This window comes from Lithobates pipiens, unplaced genomic scaffold, assembly GCF_037356315.1.
Source record: "Lithobates pipiens isolate NorthernLeopardFrog02 unplaced genomic scaffold, aLitPip1_a1.2 Scaffold_19, whole genome shotgun sequence".
Lineage (NCBI taxonomy): Eukaryota > Metazoa > Chordata > Amphibia > Anura > Ranidae > Lithobates > Lithobates pipiens.
Genome location: NW_027507764.1, coordinates 243989148 through 244015897, shown reverse-complemented (window position 1 = coordinate 244015897; position 26750 = coordinate 243989148). Strand labels below are relative to the sequence as shown.

The window sequence follows — 26750 nt, the reverse complement described above, 5'->3', positions numbered from 1 at the left end:
TCACTCCCTGGTTATCTCTCGCCTTGCCTACTGCAACTCCCTCCTCATTGGCTCACCTTTAAATAGACTATCTCCCCTTCAGTCCATCATGAATGCTGCTGCCAGACTCATACACCTTACAAACCGCACAGTGTCTGCTACCCCTCTCTGTCAATGCCTCCATTGGCTGCCACTTGCCCAACGAATTAAATTCAAAATACTAACATTTACTTTCAAAGCCATCCACAACTCTTCCCCCAGCTACATCACTAGCCTAGTCTCAAAATACCAACCTGATCGCCCACTTTGTTCCTCCCAAGATCTCCTCTCTAGCTCTCTCATCACCTCCTCCCATATCCCACTCCAGGACTTCTCCCGAGCCTCGCCCATCCTCTGGAACTCACTACCCCAATCTGTCAGACTGTTTTCAAATGTATCCACTTTTAGGCAATCCTTGAAAACTTTCCTCTTCAGAGAAGCCTATCCTGCCTCCATCTAACAACTGCACTATTGTCTCCATTAGCTCATCCCCCACAGCTATTACCCTTTTGTATAACTTGACCCTCCCTCCTAGATTGTAAGCTCTAATGAGCAGGGCCCTCTGATTCCCCTTGTCTTGAATTGTATTGTATTGTAATGTCTACCCCAATGTTGTAAAGCGCTGCGTAAATTGTCAACGCTATATAAATCCTGTATAATAATAATAATAATCATTGCCAACAAGGGTTTTGCCACTAGGTCATGTTTTGGGAAGGGGTCAAATACTTATTTCACTCATTAAAATGCAAATAAATTGATAACTTTTTTTGAAATGTGTTTTTCATTGATTTTTTTGTTTTCTTTATCGTACATCATGGGACACCGAGCATTAAGTAATAACTCAATGGGTTATAGGTCAGCTTCAGGTGATGGACACTGGCACACCCTAAATAGGAAGTTGCCTCCCTATATAACTCCTCCTCCTACCAAGAGTAACTCAGTTTTTTCGCCAGTGTCTAAGGTGTTGGTCACAAGTGAAGATGTGCTCTGAAAGACCTCCAAGCTGTAGGTATCCCATGCTGGTTTTAAACAGCCTCCATAGACCGGATCCATCCAAAGTGCCATTTTATGGCCAAGCTGGATAGTACCCGGGCCTCGCTTAAGAAGGAGGTTTTGCCTCTAATGCCTCTCCTTGAGGGCTGGACCCCAGGACTTTTTGGTCATGCTACAATACCTAAAGTTTACCTGAGGGGTGCTATACAGGTCAAAGATCGTGGACCCCCTATGTTAGGGACCCAGTCCTTGAAGGTTCGCTAGCGCAGCCCGCCGTGATGGGTGAAGTTTGGATCTATCTGTTACAGCAGTATCCTACAGCGAGGAAAAGGTAAGGGAAGAAGCCTAGGAACTGTAAAAAGTCCACCTATGCTTTTTTTCTTACGTTACATAAGTAATAATGTTGTCATGCCTAAAGTCTCCAATAGAGGGAGTAAATGCATACCTTAGTACGTTGCTTCTCAGTAACACAGAAGTCCAGCCAAACGGCATGTGTGTGTGTCTCAAAAGCCAAGGGGATCCTCATTCTGAACATTTCCCCCCTGGGGGAGGGAGATGCAACTGAGACTTGTACCCCCATCCCCCTCTCCTCCCCCCCCCATGGGGCATGGTGGCAGTGGCAGCGTCTTTTTTTTAATTAGAAATGTTTCTATTCCCCACTGAAGTTTTTCTTTTAACTTCCCACCGCCCAGCCCTCCTTTACCCCCCTGATTTTGCTCAGCGAGTGTGCAAGTCGCTACATTGTCTTGTTTACTTAACCGCTTAAGGACCACCTCACGCTGATCTAAGTTGGCAGAATGGCACGGCTGGGCACAATCACATACAGGTACGTTGCCTTTAAGTGCCCAACCGTGGGTCGCGTGTGCGCCGCCGGTGGTGCACTCGCGACCTGGTCCTGACCTCTGTGGCCGCAGGATCCGCCAACCCGATCGCCGCTGTTGTCCCGCAATCGGGACAAAACCACATAAAAACCACAGAGGTGATCAAATACCACCAAAAGAAAGCTCTATTTGTGGGAAAAAAAGGACACCAATTTTGTTTGGGAGCCACGTCGCACGACAGTTAAAGTGACGCTTTGCTGAATCGCAAAAAGGGGCTTGGTCCTTTAGCTGGAAAATGGTCCGGGGCCTAAGTGGTTAAAGTGCCTCTGTTTTTTGTGCTCAGCACTATGGCTCCCAAGAAAAGACACCCCAAATGTATCAAAAGTTCCACCCCCAGGTGCTGGGAATTTGTCATGTGTCCACACTGTCATCCTTGCCTGAGTTTCCAGATATGGGCAAGCCAGGGTGAGTCATTGGGACCAATTGGTGGTGCAACTGCTTCTCACATTTCAGCCCCTGTATACGTGACTGAAAATGTGTTTTCTTCCTCCCTGCAGGGCTTAGAAGAAAGATTAGCAATAGGATAGGGAGCGTGTTAGATCCCCCTCCCCCACCTTTAGACCCCTTATCAAGGGAACAGTGGGTAGAGGATGAGGTGTTACCCTTATGTGATCAGGAAGAAAGGCAAACTGATTACTCCTCTGCAGAGGAAACAATGTTAGATTAACCTTTTTCAGCCTTGCAATCTGAGAGATTGTTGGTATAATCTCTTACAGAGATGGTTCATGCCTCTTTTCAAGCTACCTCTAGCAGAGTCAGCTGATAGTTTTGTTTCTTCTTAGGTTCCTTAAAACCTTCACGGCCTTTGTATGCGTGTCCTGTACATGCATTATTAGAAAAGCTTACTTATACTGAATGGGATCACCCAGATAAACATTTTTTCTCTCCAAAGAGATTTACATCACTCTATCCCATGGAGGAGAAATTCACCAAAAGCTGGAAGCTACCAGCAGTTGATTCTGCGATTTCCAGTGTAAATAATAGCCTAACTTGTCTAGTAGACAACGCACAAATGCTTAAAAAGATCCACCTGATAAAAGATTGGAATTTCTGTTAAAATCCTTTTTTTCTTAGGCAGGTGCAGTTACTCAGCCTGCAGTTGCAGCTATAGGCATCTGTCAGTCCCTAAGGGACCAGTTTATACAGGCCCTTAAAGAGGTCCCTGCAGACAGGCCTGTGATGTGCCTGAACTACCAAGGGTGCTATGTTTTGTCATAGACGCTAGGAAAGACTATTCATCAGGTGTCCCACCGTGCGCTTGTGCTGGTACACATGCATAGGACCCTGTGGTTAAAAAAAAAAATATATATATATATATTTTTTTTTTTTTTTTGGTTCAGCCGAAGCACCTTGCAAAAGGCTTCTGACTAGTTTGCCTTTTCATAGGGATCATCTATTTGGGGAGGATTTGGTCAAATACATCCAAATAATTTCTAGTGGGAAAGGTACTCTTTTGCCCAAAAGAAAGTATAAACGTCCTTCATTTAAACTGACTCCTTCCCCTGTGCCAGGGGCATCTGCCTCTAGGCAGTGGCGACGGCTTCCACTGTCAGACTCTAGATGAAAACCTGAGGGTCAGGCCCAGCCACAGAAAATTCAGCCCCTGTATAGATGACTGAATGCGTTTTCCTCCACCCTGCAGGGCCTAGAAGGAAAATTAGCGACTATAATCGCATCTGCTATCCAAAAGGATAGGAAGCGTGTTAGATCACCCTCCCCACCTTTAGACCCCTTATCAAGGGAACAGTGGGTAGAGGATGAGGGGTTACCCTCAGGTGATCAGGAAGAAAGGCAAACTGATTACTCCTCTGTGGAGGAAACAACGGTAGACTTTTTCAGCCTCGCAATCTGAGAGATTGCTGGTACACACTCTTACAGAGATGGTTCATAGCACTTCAAGCTACCTCTAGCAGAGGCAGCTGATAGTTCTGTTTCCTTTTTAGGTTCCTTAAAACCTTCACAAGCCTTTCATGTGTTTACTGTACATGCACAGATCCACACAGAAAAGCAAGGTTTGGGGTTTTATTCAACAGGCCTATTCTAGATCTAAAAAATCTAAATGATTCCCTGAAGAATTGATGAGGTCAGTAGTTTCTATACTACAAAGTGGAGAACTTCTGGCGTCTATCGACATCAGGGATGCCTGTCCCTATATTTCCCGCTCACTAAAGGTTTCTGCGGTTCAAAGTAGAACAGCATTCAGTTTGTAGTGCCCTTTGGGCCAGCTGCAGTGCCCAGGCAGAGTCGAAAAATTGCTAAGATAGCAATTGGTGGCTTGTTTGGAGCAAAGTGTACGCATTACAACCAGTTACCTGGAAAGTCTGGGTGGGGTTCTCAACCTAGAAAAGTCTTCCTTAAAACCACTAAAAAGGATGGCGTATTTGGGTCTGAAGCAGTTCCATATGCACAGTTCCATTCGAGACTGTTGCAAAACAGTATTCGATCTGCTTGGAACAAAACAATCCAAGCTTTAGACTTGCCAATGCGGCTGTCCCCAAGGATGTCCCAAAGCTTAGGTGTGAATCAAGCCTTGAAGGCCAAGTCTCAGCTTTATCGGTCTTATTTCAAAGACCGCTTGCTAAACATTCTTTAGTCCGGGGTTTTATACAAGGGGTGATATGCATTAATCCACCAGTTAGATCACCTTTGAACCCTTGGGACTTGAAATTCATTTTGTCAGTGTTAGAATAGGGTTACTGGTTCGAATCCCAAACGCGACACTACCTGCCTGGAGTTTGCATGTTCTCCCTGTGCCTGCATGGGTTTCCTCTGGGTACTCCGGTTTCCTTCCACACTCCAAAGACATGCTGGTAGGTTAATTGGCTTCTATACAAAATTGGCTCTAGTATATGAATGGAGACCTCAGATTTTCCCTTACCTTGAGGGTAGGGACCGATGTGAGTGTGCAATGTAAAGGGATAGGCACAATTGTAGATACTTAGGTTGAACTGGGTGGACTGGTGTCTTTATTCAACCTTACTAACTATGTAACCATGTACCATATTCCCTTAGCCCTTCTGAAAAGGAAGCTGGTGTTCTGGGTTGCTATATCCTCAGCAAGGAGGGTTTCAGAATTGGCTGCTCTTTCTTGTAAAGAGCCATACTTGAATATTCATGTGGACAGAGTGGTTTTACGCCCTCATCCCAGATTTTTTGCCAAAAGTGGTCTCAGGTTTTCACCTGAACCAAGATATTGCCCCACCCTCTTTTTTTCCAAAACCATATTCCAGAGTAGAAAAGTCACTACATTATCTTGATATGGTGAGAGCAGTGAAAGTCTAGCTAAAGACAACTGCTCAGATTTGGAAGACATTTTATTTATTCTGCCAGAGGGTCATAAGAAAGGACAGGCAGCTTTGAAATCCACTGTTACTAAGTGGATTCGACAAGTTATAATTCAGACTCATGATTTAAGGGATAAGATTCCCCCTTTTCAAGTCAAAGCGCACTCTACCAGGTCAGTTAGTGCTTCTTGAGCAGTGCGTCACCAAGCCTCCAAGGCCAGATCTGCAAGGCCGCAACTTGTTCTGCGGTCCATACATTCCCCAGATTTAATCAAGTGGATGTAAAAAAGGGCATGAAGATATCGCCTTTGGGTGCAGAGTGCTGCAAGCAGCAGTGTATAGGTCCTCAAGTCTGTTGGCGCCCTACGGGTTGTGTCTCCCTCCCCTCAAATAGAATTGCTATGGGATGTCCCATTAAGTTATTACTTAAGGCGCTGTGTCCCACGATGTACGATAAAGAAAATGATTTTTATTACAGCTTACCTGTAAAATCCATTTATTGGAGTACATCATGGGTCTCAGAGGTCCCACCCATCATTTCTGGTGTATAAGTATATTGCTTTGCTACAAAAACTGAGTTACTCTAGGTAGGAGGAGGAGTTATATAGGGAGGCAACTTCCTGTTTAGGGTGTGCCAGTGTCAGTCACCTGTAGGTGGCCTATAACCCATTAAGTTATTACTTAAAGTGGTTGTAAACCCTTACAAACCACTTTGACCTACAGGTAAGCCTAGATTAAGGCTTACCTGTGGGTCCAAGCAATATCTCCTAAACCTATATGGTTTAGGAGATATTTGCCCGAAAACGGGCACCGCTGTCTACGGCGCATGCGCCGTAGACAGCGGCGCGCAGGCGCACTGAACGCGGCAGTTCCAAGAATGGAGCTGCCGCATTTGTCGACTCCCGTGCGCATGCGCGGGAGTGACGTCATCGCGGCTTCGCCGAATAACAGCGGCGGAGCTGCGAGACGCCACCAGCAAGATGGATGCGGCGGACTACAGGGGACAGCGGCGACTTCGCTGGCTCCTGTGTCAGGTAAGTGACACATAATGGGCTACTATGCGATGCATAGTAGTCCATTATGCTTTACCTTTGCAGGGAAAAAAAGAGGAAGTAAACTCATCAGGGTTTACTTCCTCTTTAAGGCTCTGTGTCCCATGATGTACTCCAAGGAAAGGATTTTACAGGTAAGCTGTAATAAAAATACAATTTTTTTCTGTCTCACTGTCAAAATAAACCTACCATTAAAATTAAACTGATCATTTCTTTGTCAGTGTGCAAACATACAAAATCAGCAGGGGATCAAAAATTTTTTGCTTCACTGTAGGTCTAGTCTGACATGCAGCCCAAGCCAGGTTTTTTCTTCCTCATGAAAAATTGTGGATCAGTCCAGGAGCTGTCCAACTCTGCGATTCTGCATGGGAGTTCAGGGCTTGATGGTATCCTCCTTCAAGACAATTAAATGTGCCCAGTTCCACTGAAGACCCCTACAACACCTCCTTCTGTCTGAGTGTGACAAGTCTGTGCTATCTGTGGACAAATCCATACACCTGACACCGACAACAAGGTTGTCTTGAGCCTGGTGACTTAGCAATTCAGCTCTAGAGTTTGGAAAACCCCTTTCCTGCCATCTCAGAATATCATCATTACTGATGCCATTCTGGGTGGCTGGGGATGAGTATTGGACAACTAAGAAAAAGGATTCTAACATGAGCAGAACTCCACATTCCAGCATTGTGTGCTATAAACATTCAAGGAAAGGACAACAGGTAATCAGACTACCTCAGCCAGCAGCACCTGGACTCAAGGAAATTGTCCCTACAGCCTGTAGTATTTTAGGACCTGTGTCACTGGTGTGAGTTTCCAGATTTTTTTTAACCTGGCTTCCAGGTTCAGCACCTATCCAGCAGCTTTGTTACCAGATTACCAGGGTTTTTCGCATTCCTCTGGATCAACTGTGGGTGAAGGATTGTATGATTTTTTTTTTTTTTTTTTTTTTTTTAATATATATATATATATTGGTTGAACTAGATGGATTTTTCAGATATACATTTGTAAAAAATGTTAAAAACCATTTATAATTTCCCTTCCACTTCACATTTATGTGCCACTGTGTGCTGGTCTATCACATAAAATCCCAATAAAATAAATTTACATCATTAGTTGTATGACAAAATGTGGAAAATTTCAAGGGGTATGCATACTTTTTCAAGGCACTTTAAGCAGAGCTTTAGCACATTTACTAAGCCCTGGAGAAAATTAGTGGAACTGCACTTGCACAGTCTGTTTTCCTTTAGCAATTCAAATTCATAGAAGACTTACCCTTTTAACGAAGGTGGCCTATGACTCCGTGTAGGTGTGCATATGTGACCTCAGAATGACATTGTGTCGTGCATTTTAAAAATGTGTGACTGTACTTGAGAATGTAAACCAAGTCTGTGTATATGAGGCCCTCCTAAAACCCTAAGTGCCCCAGGCCCTACAGGATCTAAATGTGGCCCTAGATGGATGTGACCCGATCAAGCTTCTCGCATACACCCCTTAGGCTCTTCCAGGTTGGCCTGATTTATAGTTGGTCTGGTTGAAAAAAGACACAAGTCCATCTCTAGTTCAACCAATAAATAGGAAAACTAAATAAACCAGGCTCATTCCTAAGGTGATAAAATAACAAAAATGCAGCTCTTTTATACGACTGAAAACTACATAAAGTGCTAACAAACTAATATGTAAAAAAAAATCAACGCGGCAGCACATCAATCATGACACCCGTCTAGTACCAAGTTGGACCTCCTTTTGTCTTCAGAACTGCCTTAATTCTTTGTCGCATAGATTCAGTAAGGTGTTGGAAACATTCCTCAGAGATTTTGGTCCATATTGACATGATGGTATCACACAGTTCCTGCAGATTTGGGGGCTGCACATCCATTATTCCACCACATTCCAAAAGTGCTTGATTGAATTGAGATCTGGTGATTGTGGAGGCCATTGGAGTACAGTAAACTCATTATCCTGTTCAAGATACCAATTTGAGATGATTTGAGCTTTGTGACATGGTGCCTTATCCTGCTGGATGTAGCCATTAGAAGATAGGTACACTGTAGTCGTAAAAGGATGGACATGGTCAGCAACAATACTCAGGCCGTGGCGTTTAAACGATTCTCAAATGGTACCAAAACCAAAAGTGTGCCAAGAAAATATCTCCCACACCCTTTCACCACCACCGCCAGCCTTAACCATTGATACAAGGCAGGATGGATCCATGCTTTCATGTTATTTACGCCAAATTCTGACTCTAGCATTTGAATGTCACAGTTGAAATTGAGATTTATCGGACCAGGCAACGTTTTTCCAATTTTCTGTTGTCCAATTTTGGTGAGCCAGTGCAATATGTAGACCCAGTTTCTTGTTCTTAGTTGACAGGAGTGGCGCCCAGTGTGGTCTTCTGCTGTTGTAGCCCATCTGCTTAAAGGTTTGATTTGTCGTGCATTCAGAGATGGTATTCTGCATACCCTGGTTGTAACAAGTGGTTATTTGAGCTACTGTTGCCTTTCTATCATCTCAAACCAGTCTGTCCATTCTCATCTGACATCAACAAGGCATGCTGCTCACTGAATATTTTCTCTTTTTCGGACCATTCTTTGTAAACCCTAGAAATGTTTGTGTGGGAAAATCCCAGTAGATTAGCAGTTTTTGAAATGTTCAGACCAGCCAGTCTGGCACCAACAAACCATGCCATGTTCAAAGTCACTAAAATTACCTTTCTAATGCTTGATTTGAATGTCAGCAAGTCATCTTCGCCATGTCTAGGTGCCTAAATGTATTAAGTTTCTACCATGTGATTGGCTGATTAACATTTTGTGATACCAAGCAATTGAGCAGGTGTACCTAATAATAAAATGGCTGGTGACTGTAAGTGGTAATCTCATTCACTGTAAAAATAGAAAAATGATGAGGTATGTAACTATAGTGACCACAGATCACCATTTATTTGATAAAAGTGCAAAAAATTCACTTCAATTTTTGCTTATAAAGTTCAAACTTTAATATGTTTGTATATTCTTTAACACTCTGTGCTTGGTGCTTTACATGTGCCACACTTTTCACTCCATATCCGTGGAGATATATTGGACTTCCATGTGCCCCCTGACTCCCTAAACACCAGACGCCACAGGCTCCCTTATCTTGTAAGTAGGGCAGGATATGCTCTTATTAGCCTCTCTTGGGTACTCCAAAGGCCACAACAGAGGGATTGTAACGTCACAGGAACATCAGAGGCACAGCAAAATGCTAAGTCAAAAAGGCTCTCCTAGCCTAATACTGTTTATTTAAAACCTTTAAAACATAGTTATTACACTCACTTGTGCTTATCCAGCACTGGGGAAAAATGTATTTTGCTGGGTGTCATCGTGTGTTCCACATTTTTAAACTTAGGTCAGACAGAAGAAATGTAAACAATTACATTCTCATTTTTCCACTGTTGCCAGGTGCAGCATGGGGTATAGCCTTTTTGAGGGTCTCCAGTGATGTTTCCTACCACCTATCCTCTTCCTTGAGGTCTGCTCTTGATTGTGTCCAATAAAGAAAGCCCCTTGATATAGTAGACTCACAGATTTGTAGTAAAATTAGGTTGTGCACTAATTGTATTTCATGGTCCCCTGAAATCTTGATTAGACAGATTATACACCTGGTTTGGTTGGTAATTGTTTTTATCCGATCTTGGCTTGTTTGTGTTCTGGAACTCAATCAATTTACATTGAGGTTTTCAGTGTGTCCAGTTTTGCTTTACGTTTATCACATTTCTTTGATCTTATAGTAGTCAGTAACAACATTTCAAGATGCCCAATTTGTTGTAGCAGTGTAAATTGTGTCTGTTGTATGTGTTCTACAGCTAGTAAGTAAATAAAATGAACTTAAAATTTGTGCAACTTTCATTCTGCATTTCTTGTTAAAATAAAAATGAAGTGTGCTGCTGCTGGTAAACTGACATTTAGGAGCAGTTGGGTATTTTTTTTTCAGCTTCCCCTGAACTCTCCTCTACGTTATCTTATAAGTACATGTACACAGGGTTGTTTATAGTTGTTTCTAGGCAGTTGAGTTTAGAATCCATTTTTAGAATGCAAAAAAATGGTTTCAGACGCATTTGAAATACCAAATGCCTGTAACAACCTGTAAACACTGCTCAACGCGGTAACTTGCGTTTAGCAGCATTTTGTTTACAGGCGTTTTGTATTTTAACAAAAAAAAATGCTTTTGTTTACAAATGCTTCTAGATGCAAAGGCGGCTAAATGCGGCATGTAAACTTAGCTAAACGGACGTTTTTAGATGCCGGTTTCTAGCTGTCAAGTTAAAACGTTCAGGAGAGTTTAAAACAAGGTCCCGTGTACCTGAAGCCTTAATGTAATCCTTACACTTGTATCACTAGCAATCTTTTGTATGTGCCAATGTCAATTTATGTAGCTCTTGAGGGTTTCTCTAGTTAATGAATCGGTTGATTGGAAGAAGCTGAGGTAAAGAAATATTTGGTATCAAGTCACGCTTGTGAATATAGGGGTCCCTTTATCCCAAATATAATAGTCCGGCTGCGTTAGCATACACCTTGGTAGTCAGCAGTAGGGTGAACAGTTATAGCCGAGAAAAAGTCTGGCCCGAACATCTCTTGTTCACCCATTTGGCTAATACCCAAATTTGTGGCCCGCTTGGCAGGATGTTCGCCTGCCGAGTGCCCCACAATGCACTGCGCTCTGCAAAGTGCATTTTTGGTACTTAATTGGATTAAACAATGGTCAGCTGCGAGGCTTTTCTCAATCAGGGCACGGTGCACATTGAGTCAGTGCAGTGTTAGTGTGATGTGTCAGTATAGTGTGTTTGTGTAGTGCAGTGTTTAACACAGCATTACAAAACATTTAGTACTGTATACCTCTTCTTTTTTTTTTTTTTTTTTTTGTCCCAAGCCTGCCCCATTTTTTAAAAAATTGTCAGCCACAGTTTTTCTGACTGCGACGCTGCTGTTCCTTTTTTTTTATTTTTTTTATAGTTTTTACATTTGTGTCGGTAGCAGTTCTCAATTGAAAGTGCACCAAACACCACTTTTGGATAAAGTGCATCCAATTACACATTTCCCAGTATCTATTAAATTTGGGTAATAACCCCCCCCCCCCCACACACACACATCATGTCTGGGAGGCCAACAAGGAGAGGCAGGCTTTCCCATGCACTATGAGGTGGTCATCAGTATCTGTGTCTACAGACAAAGGTGGACGTGGTCCGTCCTCAGGCAGGGCTAATTTTTCTCTGTTTAGTGATGTTACCTGTGCTATCCTGCATGCTGTGGCTGAGGAGGTGGTGGACTGGCTTACTAAACCACCCTCATACTCTATTACCCAAGCTGAGACTAGTGAGCAGTCCACCGCAGCTGCCAGGGTGGCTTATTCTGCCTCCTTGTCCACAGCTTCTCCTGCTATAGCCCCAGCATCATGCATGGAGGAGTCAGCTTAATTATTTGAACACAACTTCAGCACTTTACTGCTTGACAATGCACAGGCATTACTTGAGTCTGATGTTGGCTCTGAGGTTGAGGAAGGGAGTAATGTGAACCTGCAAAAGAGGGGAGAACACTAATAAACAACAAATTGGCTGTCATGTTCCCCCAACCGCAGTGTATTGCCAAGTTGGCTCCAGTGATGATGCGGATGGAGGGGTTGATGATGATACTGACGTGACTTTTGTGCTGGATAGAGCAGAGGAGGAAAGTGAGGGATAGACGGGATGTTTTCTACAGGCAGCCATCATGAAACATTAGAGATCAGTCTTAGATTGTAAGCACTAATGACCAGGGCCCTCTGATTCCTCCTGTATCGAATTGTATTGTAATTGTACTGTCTGCCCTAATGTTGTAAAGTGCTGCGCAATTTGCCGGCGCTATATAAATCCTGTATAATAATAATCAGCCACCCTATTCTATCAGATTGCGGAGCTGTTATTTCCTGCCCCACTTCCCACAGGTCAGATGAGTTTGGTCTCTTTTTAGCACATGTGCAGCTAATTACACTGTTGCAATCTGCAATTTCTGCCGCAAGCAGATCAAGCGTGGGAAAAAATTTGATCCATTTGTATACCACATACTTGCAAAGGAATTTAAACTCTCAGTCCATTGGCCACAGCACCAGAAAGCCACACAAAAGGGACACAATTCTTCTCCTCGCTCCACACCTTTCATGTCTACCCCCACTATATTTCATGACCTCTTGGCAGCAAAGGGTGTCACAAGTTCTTGCAATACATCTGCCAGCAGCACATCATCAGCTTTAGAATATAGCAGGCAAATTTCTCTACCCCAGCTGCTGCATAGGAATAAAAAAGACACTCCCTGCCACCCACATGCCCAGCGTCTAAATTCCAGATTTTCCAAATTGCTTCCTTTCCATCTGGGGGATTCTGCCTGCCCTCTTCCATGAATTTGCAGAATGTGCTGTACCACAATGATAGATTCCCCTTCACTATTTCTTTGCACGTAAGACCATTCCAGCCTACCATCACGTGGAAGGCAATGTTTTGGCATCGTTTGACAAGGCAGTCAGCAGCAAGGTCCATGTTACTGCTGTCACGTGGTTCAACAAGCATTGTCAGGAATGATATGTTTCTTTCACAGCACTGGGCAACACTGATTGCAACTAGGAAGGCTGCAGGACAGGTCTCAGTGCTGGAGATTTGCTGCCATGCCTCCATACAGCTGGTGATGATGCATGATCTGTTGGCTCCACCACCTCCTCCTCCTCCTCCACCATGCTCTCCTCTGAATTGTTCTGTGAACCACCAGTACCTTCTAAGCATTCAAGGGGCGATTCAACAAGTCAGGCTAAAAGATGCCATGCAGAGCTGCATCTGGTCTGTCTAGAGCAGTGGTTCTCAACCCTGTCCTCAAGTATCCCCAACGGGCCATGTTTGCCTTTACCCTGCACAGGTGCTTTAAATCAGAAATTCCCAGAGAAATTCCCTTCCTCTCAAGGCCTGTTTTATGCAGACACCATTCTTGCGATGCCACAGAACACAGAAAAGGAGAGGGAGAAGGATTCTGGCAGTTTTTTTGAGGCATTGAAGCAGCGGAAGACATACCTAAGAGATCGTTTTCAGTCCCCAGAAACCTTAAGAGTTGTACGTGGCTGGGAGGAGGCAGTTGCAAATAGTGTAATCATCAGTGACCCCAGAGGACCCAAGAATTTGTGGCATCAAGGAGAAGGATCATTTTTTTTTTTTTTTATGTTAAGATTATAGGTGTACAGCCAGAGAAACCGAACAGGAATTTACATTGGAATAAAGTATCACAGAAATGTTAGTCGCCTACACAGGGGCCAAAAGTACTGGACATCTTCTCATCCGGAGCTAGGCAACAAACAAAGGTAAAGGAAAGAAAAAAACATAAAGAAAAACAAAGCAGAACCCTCAGAGTGTGTTGGCGTGGCTCTTGCTCAATCCAAAATATTATACATTACATATAAGCTGTTAATCAAGAACAGAGAATTGTCACTAGGTCATACTCAGCCCCCCAATCTTATTACATCTTTATTACAAGAGACATTAGAACTTACACTTATCTATCATAGAAGCTGTGCCGGGATCAGCCAGCCACTTAGACCACACTTTGTCATATTTCCTTGGGCAACCCCTGTTAGTTAATATTATTCTTCCACTGTATAAGACATATGCTAAGTATTTTCAAAAGTCAAGAGAAGGGGGTGCAACCTTCTTCCATGACATAGCTATGTTTGTTTTAGGCATAGAATAGGAGCTAACTGAGCAAAGTCCTTTCTGCCACTGTGGGAGACATCTCCTCTACCAACCCCAACAAGCACAAGCTCATAGTAGATGTCAAAAGGATTTTGGTAATAGAACTAATAGTGGCTGTTACCTCTTCCCAATATCGAGTAATGAGTGGGCAATTATAGAATATGTGTGTAAAGTCAGCAGGAAAATTATCACACTGCCAGCATTCTGGAGAGACTGAATAATCAATTTTCCATACTATATACGGGTTGAAATAAGCCATGTGCACAATCTTAAATTGAATCAGATTATCTATTTGAAGGGTAGGTCCCACAGGTCCTCCCAGTCGTCATTGTCTAGCTCGGGAATATCCCTCAACCAAGTCTGTCGGAGAACGCAGAAATGATTGTAAAGCACAGGAGTAGGCCTTTCAGAGCAGCCAGCTTGAATTGTTTGCTCCAGATCAGATTGCGTCAGTCACCGGGGCGGGGTCCTAAGGAACTGGCTATCAAAGGCATGGGACAATTGGATATATCGGAACATTGTAATCTTCAATCAATGATGTAGATGGCCACAAAGTGCTGTTGTTGACTATGTGGAAAATGAGCGTGATTCTATATTTGGCCTAGGCTTGAGGATCTGATATAGTGTACAGATGCAATAGGTTTGGGTTTCGCCACAAAGGAGTATTGCGGGATACCCTGATATGCGGCACAGCTTTGCAAGCCAGACCCACCTTCCCCACCCTCAAAGTGGTAATCATGGACGGTGTCAGTGGGTAAGGAGCTTTAGCACCATGGAAAAAGGAGGCCTTGAAATGTGCCTCCAAAGTGTTTAGTACTGCCGCTTCTAAGATCGTAGAAGTGTTCTAACGGTCAGGAAACGACCACCATCTAGCCGTCACCAACTGTGAAGCTAAATCATTTTTGTAACCATTCAGAAAGGCTAGTCCTCCATTAGAGGTAGGTCTCCTCGGTGTTGTCAATTTGTACCTTGAAGCCTGGATCCCCACAGAAAGGAGAAAAATTGATTCAGCTGTGAGAAGTATTTCAGGATCCATTGGGGAGAATGCCTAAAAAGGTAATTACATTTCGGGAGAGCTTTCATTTTTAGCAGATTTATGCATCCTAATAGGGACAAAGGTAGGTGTTCCCACGCCTTCAGTTGTGCCTTTGTAGCCTGATATACAGAAAACAAATTAAAGTTGAGTTCCACCCAAAAGTGCACTCCGCTCATTTGTTCCCCCCCCCCCCCCCCGGTGCCATATTTGGCACATTTCGGGGGTGGGGGGGTGGTTATCCTTTGGCCATTTTCGGGAATCTTGGCCACAGCTGTCACTGCTCGGCTCCCTTCTCCTTTCCATGCCGCTAGGCCAGTAGGAGAGCGCAGTGGGTGCCTCGCGCATGTGCAGTAGAGACCCAGCGTGAAGCCATAATACTTCCCTACCGGGTTCCCTTACTGACTATGGGGGCAGTAGCACCTGACAGCTGATGGAAACATCAGCTGCGGTGCCAACATTGCTGGACTCCAGGACAGGCAAGTGTCCTATTATTAAGTCAGAAGCTGCATATTTGTAGCTGCTGGCTTTTAATTTTAGCAGCCATGGGCGGACCTCCGCTTTAAGCTTGAGATAGTCGGTATCATGGCGGGAGATAACACCTTTATATTGATAGATCGATAGATATGAATTCTGCAACCCATTGGAGCTGTACTGTCGAGGAAACAGTCTGGTAAACACCAGGGTCAGTGGGGAACAATAGTGATTTCGGCCAGTTAACTCTCAATCCAGTAATGGAGGAAAACGCCTCTAAAGTCTGGAGTACCCCAAAAGAGAGATCTGCATCATTCAAAAACAGTAGCATGTCGTCCGCATATAGAGATACCCTCTTCTCCAGCCACGCAATTTTAATCCTTGAATTAGTGGAGAGACCCAGAGGGCCTCAGCCACCGGCTCCATTGCAATCGCAAAAAGGGTCGGGGAGATGGGGGCAGCCCTGTCTAGTGCCCCTATATAGCCTAAATTTGGACAACAGGCCTCCACCCAACCTAATCACCCCCGTGGGATTCTGATATATTGTTTGTATCCAGCAAATAAAGAGCAAGGGAAACAGGTGGGGAAAATGGCTGCTCGATATCTAGGGAGGAAACTACACTAGACCCTGATTTGGAATGTGCCGCATATATATATATATATATATATATATATATATATATATATATATATATATATATATATATATATATATACACACACACATAAACAGCCTCCTCGGATTGATATCTGTGCCTCTATGTGTCTTAGACACCATTTGATCTGCATCCACCACTGAGTGTAAGAAGGTATTTAATCTATTAGCTAAAAGCTTGGTGAGAATTTTAAAGCGGGGTTCCACCCTAAAGTGGAACTTCCGCTGACAGGTATTTACACCCACTTCCGGGCATAGACTCCCACGGGAGTCTATGCCTCTTCCTGTCCCTGCGCGCTGTCTGCTGGGACACACACGGGTCCCAGAGACAGTGCGGACAATTCCTATTGCGCTGCGCGACTCAGGCATGCGCAGTAGGGAACCGGGAAGTGAAGCCACAGCGCTTCACTTCCTGATTCCCTCACCTAGAATGGTGGCGGCCGCAGCCGAGAGCCGATCGATAGGCCTCGGCTGCTGGCATCGCTGGACCCCGGGACAGGTGAGTGTCCATTTATTAAAAGTCAGCAGCTGCAGTATTTGTAGCTGCTGGCTTTTAATATTTTTTTCCACAGTGCAATCCCGCTTTAAGATCACAATTCAGCAGCGACAAATGGTCTATAGAAGGTGCATGAAGTATGGTCCTTAGGGGGTTTGTAAATAAGGACCACATTTGCTTCACTCATAGAAGAGGGAAGTTTATCCTTTTTCAGCCATTGGGTAAACATAGATACCAAAAGTGGGACCAGGAGTTTCCTACGAGCCTTATAAAACTCAATGGTTATCCCATCCAGACCAAGAGCCTTTCCATTTGACTATGACTGTATGACCGCTTCAACTTCCTTTGGGGTAAATGGTGACACCAAGGATAACCTTTCCCCGTCAGACAGGTTGCATGAAAGGTTTTTTGAAGCCAAAATTTTACTGCCCAAAGGATGCGTTTCCTGAAGCAGGATTATGTGTAGAGGTCGACCGATATATCGGCCGGCCGATATATCGGCCGATATTTGCCGTTTTTTAAATAATCGGCATCGGCCGATTTTGCTGATAAAAAGCCGATTTATAACTACAGCGGGACTTTGAAATGACTTCTGTAAGAAGTCAGTGTGAGTTGTCTGAGTCGTCATAGCAACCCTTTCCTCCTCTCTGGGCAGACTGCCAAGAAAAGAACTAAATGATACAATGTTTACACTTGAATGAATGAAGTCATCTCAGTGTGTAGAAGTTCTCAGTTTAACCATTTAAAGACTAAATCTTTTCTGACACTTGTTGCTTACAAGTAAAAATCCTGTATTTTCTGCCAGAAAATCACTTAGACCCCCCAAAAATTATATATATTTTTTTAGCAGAGATCCTAGGGAATAAAATAGCGGTTGTTGCAATATTTTATGTCACACGGCATTTGCACAGAGGTCTTTCAAATGCATTTTTTTTTGGAAAAAAATACACTATTTAAAAATAAAATAAAAACAGTAAAGTTAGCCCATTTTTTTTTTTCGGCCAAAAGTTTTGACTACCTGTTTTTATTTAATACATAGGTTTTGTTTTGTTTTTTTAATCTAAATCATACATACAAGTAAACTGATTGGAGGTTTGTTTTGTTTAATAAATGTTTAAATGTAAGAAATTTTCTGTATCACTTATGAAGACTGCTTTCACACTGGAGCGTTGATGTTAAAACGCAAGTTTTAGCGGTTCTTTACCATCATTTTAGCGGTGCTATTTGGCTGCTAGTGGGGCACATATAACCCAGCTAGCGGCCAAGGAAGAGGTTAAATGCGCCCATGAAGCACTGCTGCCAAATCGCATTGCATGCGCTTCGGCAGTGGTGCCCATTCATATCAATGGGCAGGAGTGGTGGAGGAGCGGTATACACCACTCCAAACGTGCTGCTTGCAGGACTTTTTTTTAAGATCCTGCCAGCGCATCGCCTCAGTGTGAAAGCACTCTGTCTTTCACACAGACTGCAGGGGAGCCATTTTGCAGGCACTTTACAGGCGCTATTTTTAGCCCAAAAGCGCCTGAAAAACGCCCCAATGGGAAAGGTGTGTTAGATCAAGGGGGATTAAAAAAATAATAATAATAAATAAAAAAGGAAAAAAATAAAATAAAATCGGCCTAACATATCGGCCCAAAAAAAATCGGCATCATATATCGGCTATCGGCCACCATGATTTCTAAATATCGGCATCGGCATCGGCCAGAGAAAAACCCATATCGGTCGACCTCTAATTATGTGAGGGGCCCAAGGTTTGAGATAACGAAAAAAATAAGGCTCCCTTGAATTTGGAATTGAAGCCTCTAACATTCCACAATATAATTTTTAGCTCTTCAAAAACTTAGGAGGTCACAGTGGAGAGGGAAAGATTCAGTTGAGGCGCTAGCAACCCAGTGACAGGAAAGCATCTGAGAAGTGGTAACAAAAATCAAAACAACAAAAACAGTAACACAAACCCCCAGTAACTTTGGCATTATCATGCCCCTCAGAAACCAGAAGAGAGCAGGTAGGGACTTAATCCCAAAACGAACAAGGCAAAAATGCAACTGGTCACACTGAATGTCCAGTGTTGGGGGGGGGGGCAAAATCCAGGGAAACACTCAAATAGGGCAAATCTCAGACAGTGTTTGTGAGTCTGTACTAATGGAATCTGATGAACAAAGTAAAAGTGAGAAATGAACTTAAGGTGAGGCACACCCCTCAGCTCCAACACTGGGCTCTCTGCATGTCAGGATACAGATAGGTACAGTTATCAGTCATAGAGATGTATTTGCTGGGATAGTAGTGTGAAACCATGAGCTCACAGAAGCGTACTGGCGTATCGTAGGCTCAACTTGATACCTCTTTCCCACAAACGCCTGCAGACATCAGTAAAGGATCTTCGACGATGCTGAATTTCAGGAGAATAATCTGGGAAGAGCAGGATTTTGGAGTTCTCATATTGGAGATCAGGCTTATTCCTGGAAGCCACCAGGATCCTGTCTCGATCTCTCTAGTTTAGCAGTCGCAGTAGAAAAGTTGGAGTCCCGGGAATCGGCGAAGTAGGGGGGTACCTTGTTGGCTCTCTCCACCACAAACATAAGAGGGAGGTTTTGCAGAACAAGCAATTGCACCAGAAAGGTTTAAGCAAATTCCGCCTTGGGCCTTCTGTGCACTCTGGTAAACCCAGAATGTGCACATTATTGCGGCGGAGGCGGTTCTCAGTATAGATGGCCTTTTCCTGGAGAGTCTTTAATTGCAGTTGTAGGGCATGGAGGTCTGTGGAATCTGTCCTGACTGTGTCTTTCACCCTCAAGATGCGGTCCTCAGCTTCCAACATGCGGGAGCGAAACTTGTCTAGATCCTGCCTAATCAGGCTGACATCTGTAGCTAAAAAGTCTATTTTACCACTTAACTCCACTCTATTGGCCCTAATCCCCACCAGGATCTCTGCGCCTGTGAGCCCTGGTAGTAGTTTGTGTCGCAGCTGCCATGGACTTAGGCAGCATGTGCAAGATGGCCAATGGAGGAGTAGGATGAGAGGCAGCGGCCTGGGATCTGGTGAAGTGCAGCTTACCCTGTGACATTCGGGGTACCAGAGAAGAAGTGTGCTTTTATCGGGGAACTCAGCAGGAGCGGTAAGAGCCAGAGCGATGACAGAATGAAGCCCAGATGAGATTGTATAATGCTGTACAGATCGGAGCTGAAGTGCTGCACGTCTGTCTTTCACATCCTGGCCACACCCCCCATGCAGCAAGGAGGATCATTATTGCTTGGCAACCCTCCTCGACCACTGTTACAAGGGGAAAGTCTTGAAAATAAATCCTGCCCTTACAGAGGGAGCCCAGGATTAAATATCTTGAGGACACCATAGAGGAGTTTGTAACACATTCCCAGACTCTGATAGGTTACGGTCTCATGAAAAAGGTGGCTTTGAAGCTTATTTTGGTCAAATGAGCGCTGGAGAAGGTGGCTGCCTTACCAATACATTTAAACATTTTTTTAATCCTCTGCGTCCCAGGGCGGTCCGCTTCCACATTCCATCGGCAGCATCTGCATCATATGGTGGAAGATTATCTAGGGGTGAAAACAGACATGGAGAGCGTTCCAGTAGACTGGGTTGCTGGGTCATGGGAATAGACCACTGGCCAGAATTTGCCTAGTATTCAATTGGGCTGTCCTTGCATCGATCACGCTTTCCAAATGGGCATTCAGTGCTGCTGGAGGTTTTGTGACAGATAAGAGGTGTGTCTGTCCACTGTCCATAGACTCCATTGACTGGTTGACATTTGTCAAAATTAATCAGTACTGGATTAGCAGATGCAATCAAGCCTCTGATGCCGATGTCGATAATGAAATGTTTTTGAGTTCTGGAATATCTGTAAGACTGTCTAGGCTGCCTAGCCTAGCTTTGTGGGTGTTAATTTTTTATCTTGAAGTCATTTTCGGTGTAGGTTTCCTGGGTACAATTAACACCCAAGGACCAATTCCCCCCCCCACCACGACAGGTGCACATAAAATGCACATATTAATTTTTATTTTTTATTTTTTTACAGCAAGGCCAATTCTTATTTTCATCAAGTACCTCTATAGGGTTATGATGTGAAGGCACCACCAACACCCAAAGCCCAATTTTTACACACCTGTTTGACAGGTGCATATACGTTACATTTTTACAGAAAGGCCAATTCTTGCTTTCATCAAGAAATTTTTTCTTCCTTTCACTGGTCTGTAGATCAGTGGAGGCTTTAGGGGCAAAATTAGTTTGTCACTAAACACCGAACCATTCCATAATGATCCTACTGGTAATCCAGTAATGGTGAAAATGAAGTAAGGTATAAAAATCCTGTTCTCTGTGGATGGCTACATGAACATGCAGCTCGCCAATACAGAATAGGATATTGATGGGGCATTGTCTGGACATCTTGGAGAAGTTCTAATAAGGTGTAATAATGTATTGTATATACAAGGAGTACAAGAGGAGGAAGACGATGGTGACATGAGAGAATAAATCAATTTTCAAATTTGTTTTGTCAATTTATTTTGAAACTTCTCTATTAAGGTTATTAAGAGTACCTCTATAGGGTTATCGTGTGAAGGCACCACCAACACCCAAAGCCCAATTTTTCTGTACCTGTTACTTCTATCCAAAGTCTGCGAAAGAGACAACCAGACTTTATCTAGAAAAAAAAATATTACAATTTTGGCTGTGGTGCAAAAGTGTGGTGCAAAAATATGTTATTTCCATCCAAAGTCTGCCAGAGACACCAGAATTTCCTCAAAGAAATCTCTACTCTTGTTCCGAGTGCACTAAATTGTGGCCTCATCATGCTGACTGTCTCCCCAAGCTGTTTACAAAATAAAGAGAGCTTGCCGGGAAAATCTATTTAAATGTCTTTTTTTTTTTTTTGCCTTATATATGCCAGTTGTGCTGCAGTAGGTTCTATACACAGTATAGATGTGCCACTTTATAGGCAGACTAGGGGGACCCCCCCAGGTACTATATCTAATTTAATTTTTCATTTTTATTGTTTCACTTTAAGCATCATTAAAATCCCTGCTCTAGTAAAAACAATATTTTTAAAAATAAAACGTTGGATTGAAACATGGCCCCCATACCCTTTTTATGGCCAATAATTTGAATAAAAGCCTTCCAAATGGGCACTGCTGATTTTTCAAGTTCGGGTCCCATAGACTTTAATAGGGTACATGGTTCAGGTCCGAACTTTTGCAATGTTTGAGAGTTCTGCTGTGAACTGAACCAGGGGTGTTTGGCCCAGCTCTAGTCAGCAGTATCTGTTCACGTCTATGTGTTCAATATGTACAACAGCATAGTGAGTAGTGGGTACAAAGGAATAAGGAGTAGGTACATATAAACTGAATCTGCCCAACAAACCAGCATTTAAAAGGTTGTAAAATAAGGTTTGGCTGTATTCTTTTGCTTCTGGCTGTAACTTGTCACTTCCAGTATGTTTCCATTTAAGCTTATCAAGTGTTAAACAGATTTATTTATAGCTTGAGAAAACGTGGTAATCTGTACTCCTCTTATCCATCACTGCCATGTTAATTTTTTTGTCCATCTGCAGTGTCCCACTTGTATTGCACTGCTGGTAATCCCCCTGCGTCCTTCTGTACTGTTTTTCTTGCCATCTTTGTCACTCAGCCTCTTATAGCTTCTCCCCTCTATCTGCTCGATTTGGTGATGTTGGCATTTTATTATATTTTTACAGCATATTACTGTACCAATTAAATTTGCTTTAAATAATATACGATTTCTTATGAAATATTTCTTTTTTCCAGTTATGTACTACAAGAACTAGTCGATACAGAGCGAGATTATGTGCGGGACCTCAGTTACGTGGTTGAGGTAATTCCTAAATATGCACAATATGTTTACTTTTACACTATCACTGAGACCTCTTAAAAAGTGTATGTTGAGAAATGGTTACCTATAGAGCATAAAATTAGTGCAGCTTTGTGGCATTTCTTCCCACATTTCTGAGATTTTGCAGTGCCTATAAAAAGTATACCCCTTGAAATTGTCCACATTTTCTCATGTTACAACCAAAAATGTAAATGTATTTTGTTGGGATTTGATAGACAAGAAGTGGCACATAATTGTGAAGTGGAAGGAAAATTATAAATGGTTTTCAAAATGTTTTACAAATATGTGAAAGGTGTGGGGTTCATTTTTATTCAGTATTTTGTAGAACCACTCATTGCAATTACTGCTGCAAGTCTTTTTGGATATGTCTCTACCAGCTTTGCATATCTAGAGAGTGACATTTTTGCCCATTCTTCTTTGAAAAATAGCTCAAGCGCTGTCAGATTGGATAGAGAGCATCTGTGAACAGCCATTTTAAAGTCTTGCCACAGTTTCTCAATTGTAAGGAGGTCTGGACTTTGACCTGCGCCCCAGTCTCTAACAGGTTTTCTATTAAGATTGCCCTGTATTTGGCTCCATCCACCTTCCCATGAACTCTGAGCAGCTTCTCTGTCCCTGCTGACGAAAAGCATCCCCACAACATGAAGCTGCCACCACTATGTTTCATGGTGGCGGTGGTATGTGCAGGGTTAGCTTTCTGCCACACATAGTGTTTTGCTTTTTGGTCAAAAAGTTAAATTTTGGTCTCATCTGACCAGAGCACCTTCTTCCGCATGTTTGCTGCGTCACCCACATGGCTTCTTGCAAACGGCAACTGGGACTTCTTATGGCTTTTTTTTCAACAATGCCTTTCTTCTTGCCACTCTTCCATAAAGGCCAGATTTGTGGTGTATACGACTAATAATTGTCCTTTGGACAGATTCTCCCACCTGAGCTGTGGATCTCTGCTGCTCCTCCAGAGTTACCAATGGCCTCTTTGCTGCTGCTCTGATTAATGTTCTATTTGCCCGTCCTGTCCGTTTAGATGGTCGGCTATGTCATGGTAGGTTTGCAGTTGTATAAATATAAATATAGCGCTTGCAAACGCAAGGAGTGAAAAAACAATAAGTGAAAAAACGATAAAAAATAATGAACTAAGCAAAGTCCAAAAAAAGTGACTAAAAGTGCTCCAATCCAGAATGAAGGAAATATAATATAAGGTGCTTCAGAAATGTTCAGGTGTACAACACCCCCCTCATGTATCTCCACTCATCAGATCGAAACGACCCCCAGATTTTCAGTCTGGTAGGTCACTTTAAAGGGGTTGTAAAGGTTTTTTCATTTTCTAAATAGTTTCCTTTAAGCTAGTGTATTGTTGGTTCACTTACCTTTTCCTTCGATTTCCCTTCTAAATGTTTTTTTTTCTTTGTTTTCTTTGTCTGAATTTCTCACTTCCTGTTCCTCCTCAGTCAGCTGTTCAGTAAGCTGTTCTGGCTGACTAAACACGTTTACGTTTACTGAGGAGAAACAGGAAGTGAGAAATTCAGATAAGGAAAAAAAACATTCAGAAGGGAAATCGAAGTAAAAGGTAAGTGAACCAACAATGCACTAGCTTAAAGGAACCTATGTAGAAAATAAAAAATAAAGCTTTACAACCCCTTTACGCTTGGTAATAATATCCTGAGATGGTGCATGTAGTGTCAAGTCATCAGATCCAGAATTCCTTTATGAAGTTTCTCAGCCGGACAAACAGGTACCCAGAAGTTAAAAAAAGAATGGAACTAATAGTAAAGTACCATTAAAAAAGGTTTTATTGTACAAGGGAGTGGGTACTTACAAAAAAGTCTGATCAAAACAAGCCTCAAACATGGAGCTGTGAGTGTAAAAACACCGGATACCGGAAATTGCGTAAACGTTTCTCCTCCCACAGGGCGTCATCAAAGACCTAATTTCTGGCTAGCTGAGCTATCTTTTTAAATAGAGGGAGGTGGAGAAATGCCCCTATATAAAACCAATCAAATTTGGCATAGCGGCCATTTTGTTAGTGGGATAAAAATGTCGCTCCTAGGGATAGAGCACAATCCATAGAAGAGTCAAAAATGCAATTTTAAAGGTTTGATAAAATCAAACAAATACTTCCAAGGAATCATTTGGCGTCAATTCTGGCTAAACAGTGGAACTATTGACATAACATCACCGTTATACAATAATCAAACATTTAATATTCCAATAGTGAAATATGAAAATAAAAATAAATGAAAACAAAAAATTATATTAAATCAAAAGAATGCAAAATAAAATTAAATTATAAATAAAAATAGATAAAAATGAAAATAAAATCAATTAAATAGTCTGTTTGTGATTGTGATGATTTCCTCCTCACCCTCACGCAACCCCACGTTTCGCTCCCGAATCTCCATGTAGAATTAGACTGATATAGTGCCCTCTCAGGTTACAAGATCAATAACTCAAAAACGGAAGCCCTTCTCCTCAATATACCCCACCAAACATTAGTGGCCCTCACGAAAGCGTTCAACTACTCATGGAAGACGTCCTCAAAATACCTCGGGGTTCACATAACTCCCACATAAGACACTCTTTACAAAGCCAATTTCCCCCAGCTCTACACCTCCATCAGGGCCTGCATGACCAGATGGAAATCTCTGGGGTTGTCTCTTTTCGGTCGCCTGGCGACCCTGAAGGTGACAATCTTACCTAAACTTTTATATCTACCCATTCCCATCCCGACCTCACACTTTAAGAGGCTCAAGAGCGACTTGATAATTTTTTTCTGCCACTACAAGAGTCATCGAATTGCTAGATCAGTTCTATACGCCCCCCGCAATCAAGGCGGCCTAACGTTCCCCAATATAGCCAAATACATTTTGGCTGCTCAACTACGCCCTGTAGCCTCTTGGTGCACTCTCGATGCTTACAACCGATGGACGCAAATTGAGAAACTATGGTTAGCTCCTGTCCACCCGAACTCCATGTTATGGAGCTCCGGAGTAGTGGGAGGTGGTCTACAGCTACTAGGGCCAATGGCGCTCATTATTTGGCAGCGTGCCAAATCGGCATACCCACTTACCACTACCTCTTCCCTAGTCACTTCGTTTTTATTCACTCCTAACATCCCGGACAGTTTAAATTCACAGATGTCCCACCTCTGGATGGAGAGGGCCCTTTTCCGCTATGGCCAACTGGTTGACCCTCGAACCAGAACCCTAAGGTCCTTCAAAGACCTACAGGATGTCTTTGATATACCCAGACAGGCATTTTTTAGTTACTTACAAATATGCCACTATGCGCAATCCCTGGTAGTGAATCTCCAATTTTCCCCCTTAACTGAGTTTGAAAAAAATCTGCTTAGAGGGTCCCTCTCCTAAAGGTATGATATTGCGCACTTACCAACTCCTGTTTATGGATGGGTCACCTACCGGGCCACGACATGCTTATATGAATAAGTGGGAGCAGAAACTGGGTATAGATATACCTCTGAGCGCGTGGTGGCTCATATGGTCACAGGCAGCTAGAAGTTCCAGTTGTACACTTTATAAAGAGAATCAATACAAGATTCTTCTCCACTGGTATTTGACTCCTGATCTGCTCTACTCCATATACCCCTCAGCTGACTCTCGGTGCTGGCGATGCTGTAAGGCCAGGGGGACGCTATATCATATCTATTGGACTTGCCCTCTACTCCTCCCCTATTGGCAGACAGTACACTCCCTGCTTCAATCCATCTTTGAGACTTTGAGAAAATCTTTCTCCTGGGCCTCTCACCTGCCTCCTTCTCTAAACTCTCCAAAAGGCTCTTGGCCCACATACTGACTGCAGCGCGATGCCTGGTGGCCCTGAGGTGGAAGAGGAAGGAGTCCCCCTCGCTAGTCGAGTTGCACTCCAGGATCAGAGATGTTAAAAGAATGGAGTATTTGACCGCCTTATTAAACAATGCTCTTGATAAACACAATTGAATATGGGAACCCTGGGTCCGGTTGCAGATCCCTGTGGCCTAACGTTACATAGGTCCTAGATCTGTGAAGATCATCTGTAACTAGGGCAGATGCTGCTCGGGCGACACTGGGCTCCAGGGGCGGGCGGCTGCCCTCTCTTTTTCTCTCCTCACCACTACGTTCCACTCCTTCTCTTTTCCATTTCACCCCCTCTTCTACACTTTCCCTTTCTTGTACCTATTCGTGCACCTCTGTACAGGCGTAATTTGTTGTGCTGCTAAACTAACGTGTTGTCTCTGCAATCTCTGAAAGGTCAGAAATGTTTTTATCTAGATCG

General features: G+C 43.2%; 1 protein-coding gene across 5 annotated transcripts in view; it reads left to right on the top strand.

Annotated features, from left to right (window-relative positions):
* Positions 1 to 26750, top strand: part of TRIO (trio Rho guanine nucleotide exchange factor) — a 751422-nt gene that overhangs the window by 537316 nt on the left and 187356 nt on the right. For 4 of the 5 annotated variants that reach the window (XM_077491869.1, XM_077491868.1, XM_077491871.1 and 1 more), the window contains exon 33: positions 22397 to 22463. The exons of the other annotated variant lie outside the window; for it this stretch is intronic. In XM_077491869.1, coding sequence (XP_077347995.1) covers positions 22397 to 22463 — 67 coding nt within the window. The remainder of the gene's footprint in view (positions 1 to 22396; positions 22464 to 26750) is intronic. 5 annotated transcript variants of the gene reach the window in all.